Consider the following 15,315-nt stretch of genomic DNA (forward strand, 5'->3'; position numbering starts at 1 on the left):
ATAAAATCTTTTCCCTTTCCCTTTTCCCCCTCTGTTCTCCCCTTCTCTCTTCTTTGTAGAGAGGATTTAAGTAGAAGTAGGAATCTACAATATGTGGAAATTGAATGGAAGGATAAAGCCCTCTTCATGGGTTAATGGTTTATTTAAAAATAATTCATTTAGTTAATACGTGTGATCTCCGTATAGTTTATTACTATTATTATGTTTGTCTCTACACTGAAATATATGCTGTGAAGTTGATAACCATTTCTTCTCTTATAATTAGATAGTAAATATGGAAAATAACATTATAAGTATTTAAGGAGAATTTTATAATGAAATTTCATGCTGTTTATAATATATAGAGTAATTACTAGTGGTAACATTGTAATTTTAAGGATAGACCTCCGCACATGGATTGGAGGCTTATTATAATATATATTGATTACACCTGTGCACGGAGGCTAGATTAGTTTAAAAACTCTCCTGTGTGCAGATCAGCCACACTATATTCTGAGGAAGCCGCTGATCGGACTGGAAGGCGGGGAAACGCGTCAATCACTTATATGCTGCTAGCCGGCTTCTAATTTACCCCTCTATGTGGAGAAGCATATTGGAGCGATTAGCACCCTATATCCACTATAATATCGGAAGGGGTAGCGGTGCTCTGTAACACAGTCTGTGTACAGCGTGCAGCCAAACACCGAAAGCAGGGAAGTGTTCATTGCCTCACACGGAAAGCAGGAGAGCGGTCAATATTGTGACGACACCAAGAGCAGGAGTAATGTTGTTTCCACACAGATCATCAGTGAGTGTGGGGAGGAGAACATTTCCCATGCTGTGCACCTGCCTTGATATATGGAACAGTGGCAGAAACATTGGTGAGTCACTCCAACTATAAAATTTGACTATCAAATAAGACACCTTTATTTTTCCTCTGGATATGTCCGCACTAAAGGGATAGCAACCAGCGGCCGGGAGGACTCTTTATAATTGTACAAGACTGTGCTTGAATACTAAGGATAATATCCAAATAAATACCGATCTCCTGCTCTCTGGACACTTTAAGGTTCAAAAAATCATTACCTGAGTATTATTGGGAAATTCCCTAAATGTGCTTCTGCAAGTGGGGTTAATTTTAACTATTTTTTAATTTATTTACCGGCTGGTAATTCATTTATTGTAAAATATTGAGTGTTTTATTCATACAATATACAATAGAATTATTAAATAAATAATATTTAAATACCAGCGCTGCTTCTTTTCTCTCCATTGGGGGAGAGTTTTTGTTTCTGGTTTCTTGCTTGGTGGGATGAGCGTACCCACGTATTAAGCAGTAGGTATTTAAATGATCAGCTGGCGCTGGGTAATCTTTATATATATTATATATTACTTTTCAAACTATTGCCCTTATTTATCAATGAGCGATACATTTCACTGTGAGTGATAAATTGCACCAGCCAATCAGCTCCTAACTTCCATGTCACAGGCTGGGTTTGAAAAATGACTGTTAGAAGCGGATTGGCTGGTGTTAGAAGCGGATTGGCTGGTGCAATTTATCACTCACAGTGAACTGTATCACTCATTGATAAATAAGGGCATGTAAATCATATAGTGTCATGCCCAGATATCCTCAATACCTTGTCTATTCAAAAATACTGACACACAGAGCTCAGTCACAGCTGGACAGTCTTATAGTGGGCTGCGCAGAGCTATAGTACAATATGTTTATATTGCAGGATTTATTGTACTATCTTAACTTTGCTTACTCCCAATTCTAAGTAGTAGCGTCCATGTATGTCTGTATCTGGTGCTATGTAGCCAACATGTCTCCAGAGACCACAGGACTATGGGAGATGGCGTGCAGGAGGTCAGTTACTGCCCACTCCCTGCAGCAATATATATATTAGTAGCTGTGCGCTCAGCAGAAAAAGAGACGGGTGCACCGCTAGTAACATACATTGCAACAGGCTCTAGTCAGTGGGAGGCATTTTCAAATCACGGCATTTACAGACCACAGTGATGGCGGCTGGCTATGCCCATGGAGCATCTGCGCTCTGTGCAATGGCACCGGCCACCCCACCCTAGTTACGGCCCTGACTAAGCACTTGGAAAAAGATAGTTAATGCCATCACTGTGAAAGTACTGTGTTCACAGAATTAGATAAAGAGGGTGACAGTGATAGTCAATGTGGGCCTGATTGTGAGTTGTATGAAAGTTCATACGGCCAAAGCAGCCTATTTACTACCTTATGCTAATGCAAGTATCTGTACGGCTTCATGCGTACAGTCACTGACCACTGTTTTTCTGTCCACGGCCTCAACTGTCATCATTAGTATCAGCAATAACACCTACCTCATGCTGGGTGGAAAAGATCAGTCAGAAACAGTACAGGCATTGTTCATCATAGCACAGAACAGACTTACAGTACAAGCCTATGATATTCCCACTTCACTCCCAGGAAATGGAACACAAGTGTTTGCAAGATACCCAGCCCAGGTGACACCCAGAAATCCCCATTTCACAGAGAACTGGATGCTCACAGAGCCTCATCCTGGCGCTTGTACAGGGTGCAGCACATGTGCGGTTGTCTAGAAACTGATAGATGCATCTGCCTTAGGACTTGCATGGGACTCAGTCCCTCTATGTACATGTTTCTGTCCAATTAAGCATTATAAGACTATTTAAACACATCTGGACCCGCATCAAATGCCATATACCATTTACACAGATTATGCAACTGTTTATTTACCTCCAAATTTCTTCTTTCAGTGTGACTACTGTTTGGTGGCTGATATGCTATGAGCATCTCATTCAGATCTCTCCATGTAAAAGATGTAATGGGCTTGGTGTGATCATTGAGGTTTGTAATGAACCCCTCACGTGGAGGGTCCGTAATGTTGAAGATTAGAAGAGGTTTGCTTGTTTCACTGTCCTCTGCATCAACTGCAGCTGTGGTCAATGGAGTGAGAATGAACTGATCCACTTCTAAAATAAACATTGACATGAATGCGGCTTTGGGGATCTGATTGGGCATTGCATCCTGAATGTGGACTGGAATCCAAGCAGATTCTGACTGAAAAAGGGAAAACATTTTACAGGTATTGCACATCATTAATATACTGTGGAATTCAAAAGATCACGTCAGCAATCCATAAATAACGAAATAAATAAAGTATTATAAACATTTATCCTTTATACAATCAATGTTAAAGGGTCCTGGATTCTACCTCTAGCTATGCTGAATAATACTGTGTAATAGGCCCTACACACTGGCCAATGTGTGCAGCCGATATGAACAATCTCGTTCAGTAATGAACGAGATATCGTTCACATTGTTCAGTGAGTAGGCACCAACGATGAACGATGTGCACCCCAGCAGTCGTTCATCGTTGGTGTCAGGTCGCTTATGCATGCAAGCCAATATGTACAATATCGTCCATATTAGCTTGCAGGGCTATGGGGCGTATGCCCCCTCCCCCTATACGCCCCATAGCCCCCCCTTGCTAATATCGTCCATATTAGCACGCAGGGCTATGGGGCGTAAGGGCCGTATGCCCCCCCCACCACCACCGCCAGGTCGCACCTTGGCCATATTGGCCGTCGAGTACCTCGGCCAGTGTGTAGGGCCCTTAATGCTATTATTTATTACACATACTGTATGTAAAACACTTTCAGTACTTACTTATCCCAAGAGAGTTGTTTTATTATTATTATTATTATTATTATTATTATTATTGTTATTATTATTATTATTATTATATTATCATTACTTTTATTATTATTATTATTATTCACAAACAATATCATATTATGATACAAATTTCTGAGTGTTGTAATAACCCAAATTAGAAGTGGTCAAAGGGAGAGCTACCCAGGCACTTATATGAACAGATTGCAAATATGTTGTAACCATCTTATTGTACATTAAATATATTTCATTCTTTGGGGTTTCTTGGGGACACAAATCTTTTTTATGCTCTCGTATGGCCAATATTCCACTAGTTACTTAGCTCTTGAATCTATAATGATTTAGATAAAGGAAATTTTGCAAAATGCAAGAATAGCCAAGAACAATCATTTTAAAAATGTTAATAGTCACTTACAAAGCACGAAAAAATAATACCCTTGTCCAGTTATTTGAAAACACTTTTAACAACAACAAATACATTTCTCTGCTGTCTTGATACTGTGACACTGACATTAAATATTACAATAAACACATAATATTTAATACTAGTATTTTGGAACTGTCATTTAGCGTGTTGCTAGCATGCATGCACTCATTTGTGTGAGCATGTGCATTATGTTGTTAAAAGCTACTGTTTCTCTTATCTATAGGGAATAAGATGGGCACAATAGTGTCTGATGCATCACCATGCGAGTGTACTGGTATCTCTTTAGGTGTAGTGAATTGGTGAGTGGGGTTGGGTGATGGTGCAGAAGTACAAAAGCATTGCACAGCGGCGATGCTTTTGCATTTCAGGAGTAGCTCCTGGCCAGCGCAGCTTTTGTGTGCTGTCCGGGAGCTACTTGACGCTGCCTGGGTCGCAGCAGCTGCGTGTGACGTCATGCAGCCGCTGCGGTCCGCCCCTCACACGGTCCGGTCACGCCTGCGTTGGCTGGACCGTGCCCACAAAACGGCGGGAAAATGCCGCCCCCTCCCGCCCAGTGACCGCCTCTGCCTGTCAATCAGGCAGAGGCAATCGCTAGGCAATAACAGCTGTCAGCCATGCGCCGGCGCACTGCGGCGCTGGCACATGCGCACTTCTGACCTGATCACTGCGCTGCGATGAACGGCAGCATGCGATCAGGTCAGAATGACCCCCTACGTTCTGTCTGTTGCATGCAAATCTTTCGACTGTGTGAGCTGTGACTACCCTTTAATATAGTGTGAGTTGTCACCACTATGGGGGTGAAAGTGTCAAGTGTCTAGGGTTGCTATGCTAGACAGACATTAAACCCAAATTAAACCCATTACATTACAGATGACTATATTATTTATAGGCTTACCCTACTACCCCCTTAAACCGTGACACTCATGAATTATACTGGTTTTGTGGCTGATTACAACCAGGTGAAATGCAGGCTTGAAGTCAGCCTGCCACGGAACCTGTGTAATTCGGAGGCGTAACTGTGGGAGACAATGGAGTCGGTTGCCGCCGGGCTCCTTCCCTGTAGCGGGGCACCTGTCCTCCTGTTCCGTGTGTTCATGCAATTAAGTTAATTGATAGCCGCCACTAACTCTTCTTCTTTGCACATTACAACAAGTGACAGCTGCTTTATTACAGAAACACATTTGACAAGGATTAGAACCCATGACCTATTACACTGGAAGCAGACACCTTACTGATGAAGCTAACTGCTCCTGTATAAAGTGTGAGAATTCTAACTATATGAAGTTACTTACCTGACAATTACAAGTAACTTCAAATAGTTAGAATTTGCACGCTTCTCATACAGGAGCAAATAATTCCATCAGTAAGCTCCCTGTTTCCAGTGTAATCGGTCCTGGGTCCTGGGTCCTGGGTCCTGGGTATGAGACTTGTAAAATTATTCCAGAGAAATAAGCAACATTGTGACTAAGCAGATCTACTGTATGTAGTGTGTGACTGTACACTACAGATCTCTGCCTAGTTGCAATGGTCTGAACCATGGCCGCCATCAGGGGGGTGCTGGGGGCACAGCTGTCCCAGGCCCGGACTCTCTGACAAAGAGAGGAGGGCCTGGGATACTTATGCAGCTCCTTCCCCGCCCCATCCCCGCCGTTCCACAGTCGTCCTCGCTGTTCTGCTGCTGTCCTCTGACCATCCAGCAGCTCTGTATTGAAAACATCCCTCCCAAAATGGCCACCGCCACAGAGGAGACAGTTATTCAAGATACTAGATGAGCCCTCTAGTATCCTCAATAACTGTATCATCAGAGGCGGGTGGCACTGCTAAGAAATGTGCGATTTAAAATAAATGACAATGACGTATATATTTAAAAAAACAGAACACTTCATACACACACACACACACACACACACACACACACACACACACACACACACACACACACACACATATATATATTTATTTATATATAGGGGGGGGGGCACTAACTGGGACAAACTTACACCACTGGTGTAATTCATGAGTGTCCTAGTTTAAAGGGATAACGTGGTAAGCCTTATTATTTATAAAGTATTTACCAGGGACAAAAACATTGAGAGTCACCTCTGGTTTTCAAGTATTCATGATATATAGTTGTTCACTATAGTATATATTTTAGCTTATAAATTCTCATAAAACATCCAGTCTAGAGCTCTGGCACATTTAATGAGAGTTACTTCTCTAATTGAAAATAAATTGTGTAGGTGTTCAGTCAAGGACAACAGTTAAGGAGTTTCCAATATATACAGAATGTTATGCATATAAAACGAATTTAGACTTTAGTCTCTCCATAAACATATTGATTTATAAAATTATTTAATACTTAGAATATATACAAAGTATTTATCTTAGGACTGATTTTAGTTCTACTTTGTATTATTTTATGCAGTCGAAAATATCAAGAAAAATTGTCCTTGTTATTTAAATGAATACACATATTTGTTATTGACTTAACAAAACACCATCTGGATGACTAATATCAGTGGCAGATGTACAATTGTACAGCAATATAAGAAAACAAACAAACAAATTAATTGCAATGCTTTCAATGACAAGAGTTCATATACAATTAAATGCCACATACTTCTTTTTTTTTATAAACCACTGACTGATCAATTATGTTATATTATTTTATACTCTTTGCTCTTAAAAGCTGATGTATTAAAATGATGTAATATTTTAAATAATAAATAAATGTAATCAAGAAGGCTCCATGTTTTAACTAGAGATGAGCGGGTTCGGTTTCTTTGAATCCGAACCCGCACGAACTTCACTTTTTTTTCCACGGGTCCGAGCGACTCGGATCTTCCCGCCTTGCTCGGTTAACCCGAGCGCGCCCGAACGTCATCATGACGCTGTCGGATTCTCGCGAGGCTCGGATTCTATCGCGAGACTCGGATTCTATATAAGGAGCCGCGCGTCGCCGCCATTTTCACTCGTGCATTGAGATTGATAGGGAGAGGACGTGTCTGGCGTCCTCTCCATTAGAATAGAGATAGATAGATTAGATAGAGAGAGATTGTGCAGAGTCGCAGACAGAGTTAGTTTACCACAGTCAGTGACCAGTGCAGTTGCTAGTTAACTTTTATTTAATATAATATATCCGTTCAGTTCTCTCTGCTATATCCGTTCTCTGCCTGAAAAAAAAAACGATACACAGCACAGTCAGTCACACAGTGTGACTCAGTCTGTGTGCACTCAGCTCAGCCCAGTGTGCTGCACAGTCATCAATGTATAAATTAAAAGCTTATAATTAATTGTGGGGGAGACTGGGGAGCACTGCAGGTTGTTAGCAGGAGCCAGGAGTACAATTATATTAATTAACAGTGCACACTTTTGCTGCAGGAGTGGTGACCAGTGCCTGACCACCAGTATAGTATTGTTGTATACTACTAATATCTCTTTAAATATCAACCAGTCTATATTAGCAGCAGACACAGTACAGTGCGGTAGTTCACGGCTGTGGCTACCTCTGTGTCGGCACACGGCAGGCAGTCCGTCCGACCAGAATTGTATTATTTATTATTATATACCTACCACCTAACCGTGGTTTTTTTTTCATTCTTTATACCGTCATAGTGTCATCCTAATTGTTACGAGTATACTACTATCTCTTTATCAACCAGTGTACAGTGCGGTAGTTCACGGCTGTGGCTACCTCTGTGTCGGCACACGGCAGGCAGTCCGTCCGACCAGAATTGTATTATTTATTATTATATACCTACCACCTAACCGTGGTTTTTTTTTCATTCTTTATACCGTCATAGTGTCATCCTAATTGTTACGAGTATACTACTATCTCTTTATCAACCAGTGTACAGTGCGGTAGTTCACGGCTGTGGCTACCTCTGTGTCGGCACACGGCAGGCAGTCCGTCCGACCAGAATTGTATTATTTATTATTATATACCTACCACCTAACCGTGGTTTTTTTTTCATTCTTTATACCGTCATAGTGTCATCCTAATTGTTACGAGTATACTACTATCTCTTTATCAACCAGTGTACAGTGCGGTAGTTCACGGCTGTGGCTACCTCTGTGTCGGCACACGGCAGGCAGTCCGTCCGACCAGAATTGTATTATTTATTATTATATACCTACCACCTAACCGTGGTTTTTTTTTCATTCTTTATACCGTCATAGTGTCATCCTAATTGTTACGAGTATACTACTATCTCTTTATCAACCAGTGTACAGTGCGGTAGTTCACGGCTGTGGCTACCTCTGTGTCGGCACACGGCAGGCAGTCCGTCCGACCAGAATTGTATTATTTATTATTATATACCTACCACCTAACCGTGGTTTTTTTTTCATTCTTTATACCGTCATAGTGTCATCCTAATTGTTACGAGTATACTACTATCTCTTTATCAACCAGTGTACAGTGCGGTAGTTCACGGCTGTGGCTACCTCTGTGTCGGCACACGGCAGGCAGTCCGTCCGACCAGAATTGTATTATTTATTATTATATACCTACCACCTAACCGTGGTTTTTTTTTCATTCTTTATACCGTCATAGTGTCATCCTAATTGTTACGAGTATACTACTATCTCTTTATCAACCAGTGTACAGTGCGGTAGTTCACGGCTGTGGCTACCTCTGTGTCGGCACACGGCAGGCAGTCCGTCCGACCAGAATTGTATTATTTATTATTATATACCTACCACCTAACCGTGGTTTTTTTTCCATTCTTTATACCGTCATAGTGTCATCCTAATTGTTACGAGTATACTACTATCTCTTTATCAACCAGTGTACAGTGCGGTAGTTCACGGCTGTGGCTACCTCTGTGTCGGCAGTCGGCAGGCAGTCCGTCCATCCATAATTGTATTATTATTATAATATATACCACCTAACCGTGGTTTTTTTTGCATTCTTTATACCGTCGTCATAGTGTCATACTAGTTGTTACGAGTATACTACTATCTCTTTATCAACCAGTGTACAGTGCGGTAGTTCACGGCTGTGGCTACCTCTGTGTCGGCAGTCGGCAGGCAGTCCGTCCATCCATAATTGTATTATTATTATAATATATACCACCTAACCGTGGTTTTTTTTCCATTCTTTATACCGTCGTCATAGTGTCATACTAGTTGTTACGAGTATACTACTATCTCTTTATCAACCAGTGTACAGTGCGGTAGTTCACGGCTGTGGCTACCTCTGTGTCGGCAGTCGGCAGGCAGTCCGTCCATCCATAATTGTATTATTATTATAATATATACCACCTAACCGTGGTTTTTTTTGCATTCTTTATACCGTCGTCATAGTGTCATACTAGTTGTTACGAGTATACTACTATCTCTTTATCAACCAGTGTACAGTGCGGTAGTTCACGGCTGTGGCTACCTCTGTGTCGGCAGTCGGCAGGCAGTCCGTCCATCCATAATTGTATTATTATGATAATATATACCACCTAACCGTGGTTTTTTTTCCATTCTTTATACCGTCGTCATAGTGTCATACTAGTTGTTACGAGTATACTACTATCTCTTTATCAACCAGTGTACAGTGCGGTAGTTCACGGCTGTGGCTACCTCTGTGTCGGCAGTCGGCAGGCAGTCCGTCCATCCATAATTGTATTATTATTATAATATATACCACCTAACCGTGGTTTTTTTATACCACCTAACCGTGGCAGTCCGTCCATAATTGTATACTAGTAAACTATCCAATCCATCCATCTCCATTGTTTACCTGAGGTGCCTTTTAGTTCTGCCTATAAAATATGGAGAACAAAAAAGTTGAGGTTCCAAAATTAGGGAAAGATCAAGATCCACTTCCACCTCGTGCTGAAGCTGCTGCCACTAGTCATGGCCGAGACGATGAAATGCCAGCAACGTCGTCTGCCAAGGCCGATGCCCAATGTCATAGTACAGAGCATGTCAAATCCAAAACACCAAATATCAGAAAAAAAAGGACTCCAAAACCTAAAATAAAATTGTCGGAGGAGAAGCGTAAACTTGCCAATATGCCATTTACCACACGGAGTGGCAAGGAACGGCTGAGGCCCTGGCCTATGTTCATGGCTAGTGGTTCAGCTTCACATGAGGATGGAAGCACTCAGCCTCTCGCTAGAAAACTGAAAAGACTCAAGCTGGCAAAAGCACCGCAAAGAACTGTGCGTTCTTTGAAATCCCAAATCCACAAGGAGAGTCCAATTGTGTCGTTTGCGATGCCTGACCTTCCCAACACTGGACGTGAAGAGCATGCGCCTTCCACTATTTGCATGCCCCCTGCAAGTGCTGGAAGGAGCACCCGCAGTCCAGTTCCTGATAGTCAGATTGAAGATGTCAGTGTTGAAGTACACCAGGATGAGGAGGATATGGGTGTTGCTGGCGCTGGGGAGGAAATTGACCAGGAGGATTCTGATGGTGAGGTGGTTTGTTTAAGTCAGGCACCCGGGGAGACACCTGTTGTCCGTGGGAGGAATATGGCCGTTGACATGCCAGGTGAAAATACCAAAAAAATCAGCTCTTCGGTGTGGAGGTATTTCACCAGAAATGCGGACAACAGGTGTCAAGCCGTGTGTTCCCTTTGTCAAGCTGTAATAAGTAGGGGTAAGGACGTTAACCACCTCGGAACATCCTCCCTTATACGTCACCTGCAGCGCATTCATAATAAGTCAGTGACAAGTTCAAAAACTTTGGGTGACAGCGGAAGCAGTCCACTGACCAGTAAATCCCTTCCTCTTGTAACCAAGCTCACGCAAACCACCCCACCAACTCCCTCAGTGTCAATTTCCTCCTTCCCCAGGAATGCCAATAGTCCTGCAGGCCATGTCACTGGCAAGTCTGACGAGTCCTTTCCTGCCTGGGATTCCTCCGATGCATCCTTGCGTGTAACGCCTACTGCTGCTGGCGCTGCTGTTGTTGCCGCTGGGAGTCGATGGTCATCCCAGAGGGGAAGTCGTAAGCCCACTTGTACTACTTCCAGTAAGCAATTGACTGTTCAACAGTCCTTTGCGAGGAAGATGAAATATCACAGCAGTCATCCTACTGCAAAGCGGATAACTGAGTCCTTGACAACTATGTTGGTGTTAGACGTGCGTCCGGTATCCGCCGTTAGTTCACAGGGAACTAGACAATTTATTGAGGCAGTGTGCCCCCGTTACCAAATACCATCTAGGTTCCACTTCTCTAGGCAGGCGATACCGAGAATGTACACGGACGTCAGAAAAAGACTCACCAGTGTCCTAAAAAATGCAGTTGTACCCAATGTCCACTTAACCACGGACATGTGGACAAGTGGAGCAGGGCAGGGTCAGGACTATATGACTGTGACAGCCCACTGGGTAGATGTATGGACTCCCGCCGCAAGAACAGCAGCGGCGGCACCAGTAGCAGCATCTCGCAAACGCCAACTCTTTCCTAGGCAGGCTACGCTTTGTATCACCGCTTTCCAGAATACGCACACAGCTGAAAACCTCTTACGGCAACTGAGGAAGATCATCGCGGAATGGCTTACCCCAATTGGACTCTCCTGTGGATTTGTGGCATCGGACAACGCCAGCAATATTGTGTGTGCATTAAATATGGGCAAATTCCAGCACGTCCCATGTTTTGCACATACCTTGAATTTGGTGGTGCAGAATTTTTTAAAAAACGACAGGGGCGTGCAAGAGATGCTGTCGGTGGCCAGAAAAATTGCGGGACACTTTCGGCGTACAGGCACCACGTACAGAAGACTGGAGCACCACCAAAAACTACTGAACCTGCCCTGCCATCATCTGAAGCAAGAAGTGGTAACGAGGTGGAATTCAACCCTCTATATGCTTCAGAGGTTGGAGGAGCAGCAAAAGGCCATTCAAGCCTATACAATTGAGCACGATATAGGAGATGGAATGCACCTGTCTCAAGTGCAGTGGAGAATGATTTCAACGTTGTGCAAGGTTCTGATGCCCTTTGAACTTGCCACACGTGAAGTCAGTTCAGACACTGCCAGCCTGAGTCAGGTCATTCCCCTCATCAGGCTTTTGCAGAAGAAGCTGGAGGCATTGAAGAAGGAGCTAACACGGAGCGATTCCGCTAGGCATGTGGGACTTGTGGATGCAGCCCTTAATTCGCTTAACAAGGATTCACGGGTGGTCAATCTGTTGAAATCAGAGCACTACATTTTGGCCACCGTGCTCGATCCTAGATTTAAAGCCTACCTTGGATCTCTCTTTCCGGCAGACACAGGTCTGCTGGGGTTGAAAGACCTGCTGGTGACAAAATTGTCAAGTCAAGCGGAACGCGACCTGTCAACATCTCCTCCTTCACATTCTCCCGCAACTGGGGGTGCGAGGAAAAGGCTCAGAATTCCGAGCCCACCCGCTGGCGGTGATGCAGGGCAGTCTGGAGCGACTGCTGATGCTGACATCTGGTCCGGACTGAAGGACCTGACAACGATTACGGACATGTCGTCTACTGTCACTGCATATGATTCTCTCAACATTGATAGAATGGTGGAGGATTATATGAGTGACCGCATCCAAGTAGGCACGTCACACAGTCCGTACTTATACTGGCAGGAAAAAGAGGCAATTTGGAGGCCCTTGCACAAACTGGCTTTATTCTACCTAAGTTGCCCTCCCACAAGTGTGTACTCCGAAAGAGTGTTTAGTGCCGCCGCTCACCTTGTCAGCAATCGGCGTACGAGGTTACATCCAGAAAATGTGGAGAAGATGATGTTCATTAAAATGAATTATAATCAATTCCTCCGCGGAGACATTGACCAGCAGCAATTGCCTCCACAAAGTACACAGGGAGCTGAGATGGTGGATTCCAGTGGGGACGAATTGATAATCTGTGAGGAGGGGGATGTACACGGTGATATATCGGAGGGTGAAGATGAGGTGGACATCTTGCCTCTGTAGAGCCAGTTTGTGCAAGGAGAGATTAATTGCTTCTTTTTTGGGGGGGGTCCAAACCAACCCGTCATATCAGTCACAGTCGTGTGGCAGACCCTGTCACTGAAATGATGGGTTGGTTAAAGTGTGCATGTCCTGTTTTGTTTATACAACATAAGGGTGGGTGGGAGGGCCCAAGGATAATTCCATCTTGCACCTCTTTTTTCTTTTCTTTTTCTTTGCATCATGTGCTGATTGGGGAGGGTTTTTTGGAAGGGACATCCTGCGTGACACTGCAGTGCCACTCCTAGATGGGCCCGGTGTTTGTGTCGGCCACTAGGGTCGCTAATCTTACTCACACAGCTACCTCATTGCGCCTCTTTTTTTCTTTGCGTCATGTGCTGTTTGGGGAGGGTTTTTTGGAAGGGACATCCTGCGTGACACTGCAGTGCCACTCCTAGATGTGCCCGGTGTTTGTGTCGGCCACTAGGGTCGCTAATCTTACTCACACAGTCAGCTACCTCATTGCGCCTCTTTTTTTCTTTGCGTCATGTGCTGTTTGGGGAGGGTTTTTTGGAAGGGCCATCCTGCGTGACACTGCAGTGCCACTCCTAGATGGGCCCGGTGTTTGTGTCGGCCACTAGGGTCGCTAATCTTACTCACACAGCTACCTCATTGCGCCTCTTTTTTTCTTTGCGTCATGTGCTGTTTGGGGAGGGTTTTTTGGAAGGGCCATCCTGCGTGACACTGCAGTGCCACTCCTAGATGGGCCCGGTGTTTGTGTCGGCCACTAGGGTCGCTAATCTTACTCACACAGCTACCTCATTGCGCCTCTTTTTTTCTTTGCGTCATGTGCTGTTTGGGGAGGGTTTTTTGGAAGGGACATCCTGCGTGACACTGCAGTGCCACTCCTAGATGGGCCCGGTGTTTGTGTCGGCCACTAGGGTCGCTTATCTTACTCACACAGCGACCTCGGTGCAAATTTTAGGACTAAAAATAATATTGTGAGGTGTGATGTGTTCAGAATAGGCTGAAAATGAGTGTAAATTATGTTTTTTGAGGTTAATAATACTTTGGGATCAAAATTACCCCCAAATTCTATGATTTAAGCTGTTTTTTAGGGTTTTTTGAAAAAAACACCCGAATCCAAAACACACCCGAATCCGACAAAAATAATTCGGTGAGGTTTTGCCAAAACGCGTTCGAACCCAAAACACGGCCGCGGAACCGAACCCAAAACCAAAACACAAAACCCGAAAAATTTCAGGCGCTCATCTCTAGTTTTAACCCGTAGCAACCAATCATACATTTATTTTCATTAGTCTGACTTAAACCATGCTAGTCACAACAAGTATCTTATTGGCTGCTACAGATTACAACATAAAGTATGCATCTTTAAAGCTGCACTATGCCCAATTTATTATTAAGTTATCGTCGGATTTATGGCTGGCGCCTTAAGGGTATGTGTGGGTAATAAAATAACTTCTGAGTTAATATGCAAATAACAAATGATCCCTAATGCCTAATAAATGGCAAATATTGAATCCCGTGTGGAACATAATAATAATAATAATAATAATTTAATATAATTTTACTCACAGTGACCCATATGTACTGAGCCTTAGAAGGTGATAAAATGGAGCGAAAGTACCAACCTACCAGCTCCTAATTGTCATTTTTCAAACACAGCCTGTAACATGACAGTAAGGAGCTGATTGGCTGGTACTTTATCTCTCTACACTTTATCTCTCTTCAAGTACATAGACCTCATAATATCATGAGCTATAGTAAAAATGTTAATTATTGCAAGCAAAGGTCGAATGGCTCTTTATTGAATAATTCATACTCATACTTTATTATCCTTATCTTGGAGTATTGATACTCCAATATAGTATACCGATAGTATCAGTAACAACTACTAAGTGTAAAATGAACAAATGATAAATATATATGGTACTGTAGTAAAGTGCTACCATAATGGGATTAGTATGATTTGCCGATGGACGGGATGCTGGTGGTTAGAATACCGACAGCGGCATCCCGTCCATCAGAATCCCGACAGTCCCCCCTCCTCTGCCCCCTACCCTAACCCTCCCTTGTGGGTGCCTAACCCTCCCCACTTTGTGCCTAACCCTAACCCTCTCCGCTTTGTGCCTAACCCTCCATTCCCCACTGCCTAAACCTAACCCTCCCCGCTTGATGCCTAACCTCCCCTTCTATGTGCCTAACCCTCCCTCCGCAGTCCCTAACCCTAACCTTCCCAGCCCTGCAGCCTAACCCTAACCTCCCTTCTTCTGCCTGAACCTAACTCCCCCCCCCCCCCCCCCCCCGCGCGGCAGGACGCCAGCACG

General features: G+C 43.7%; 1 protein-coding gene across 3 annotated transcripts in view; it reads right to left on the bottom strand.

Annotated features, from left to right (window-relative positions):
* Positions 1-15,315, bottom strand: part of FREM1 (FRAS1 related extracellular matrix 1) — a 326,722-nt gene that overhangs the window by 292,256 nt on the left and 19,151 nt on the right. For all 3 annotated transcript variants that reach the window (XM_063914068.1, XM_063914069.1, XM_063914070.1), the window contains exon 5: positions 2,732-3,055. In XM_063914068.1, coding sequence (XP_063770138.1) covers positions 2,732-3,055 — 324 coding nt within the window. The remainder of the gene's footprint in view (positions 1-2,731; positions 3,056-15,315) is intronic.

This window comes from Pseudophryne corroboree, chromosome 1 (assembly GCF_028390025.1).
Source record: "Pseudophryne corroboree isolate aPseCor3 chromosome 1, aPseCor3.hap2, whole genome shotgun sequence".
NCBI lineage: Eukaryota > Metazoa > Chordata > Amphibia > Anura > Myobatrachidae > Pseudophryne > Pseudophryne corroboree.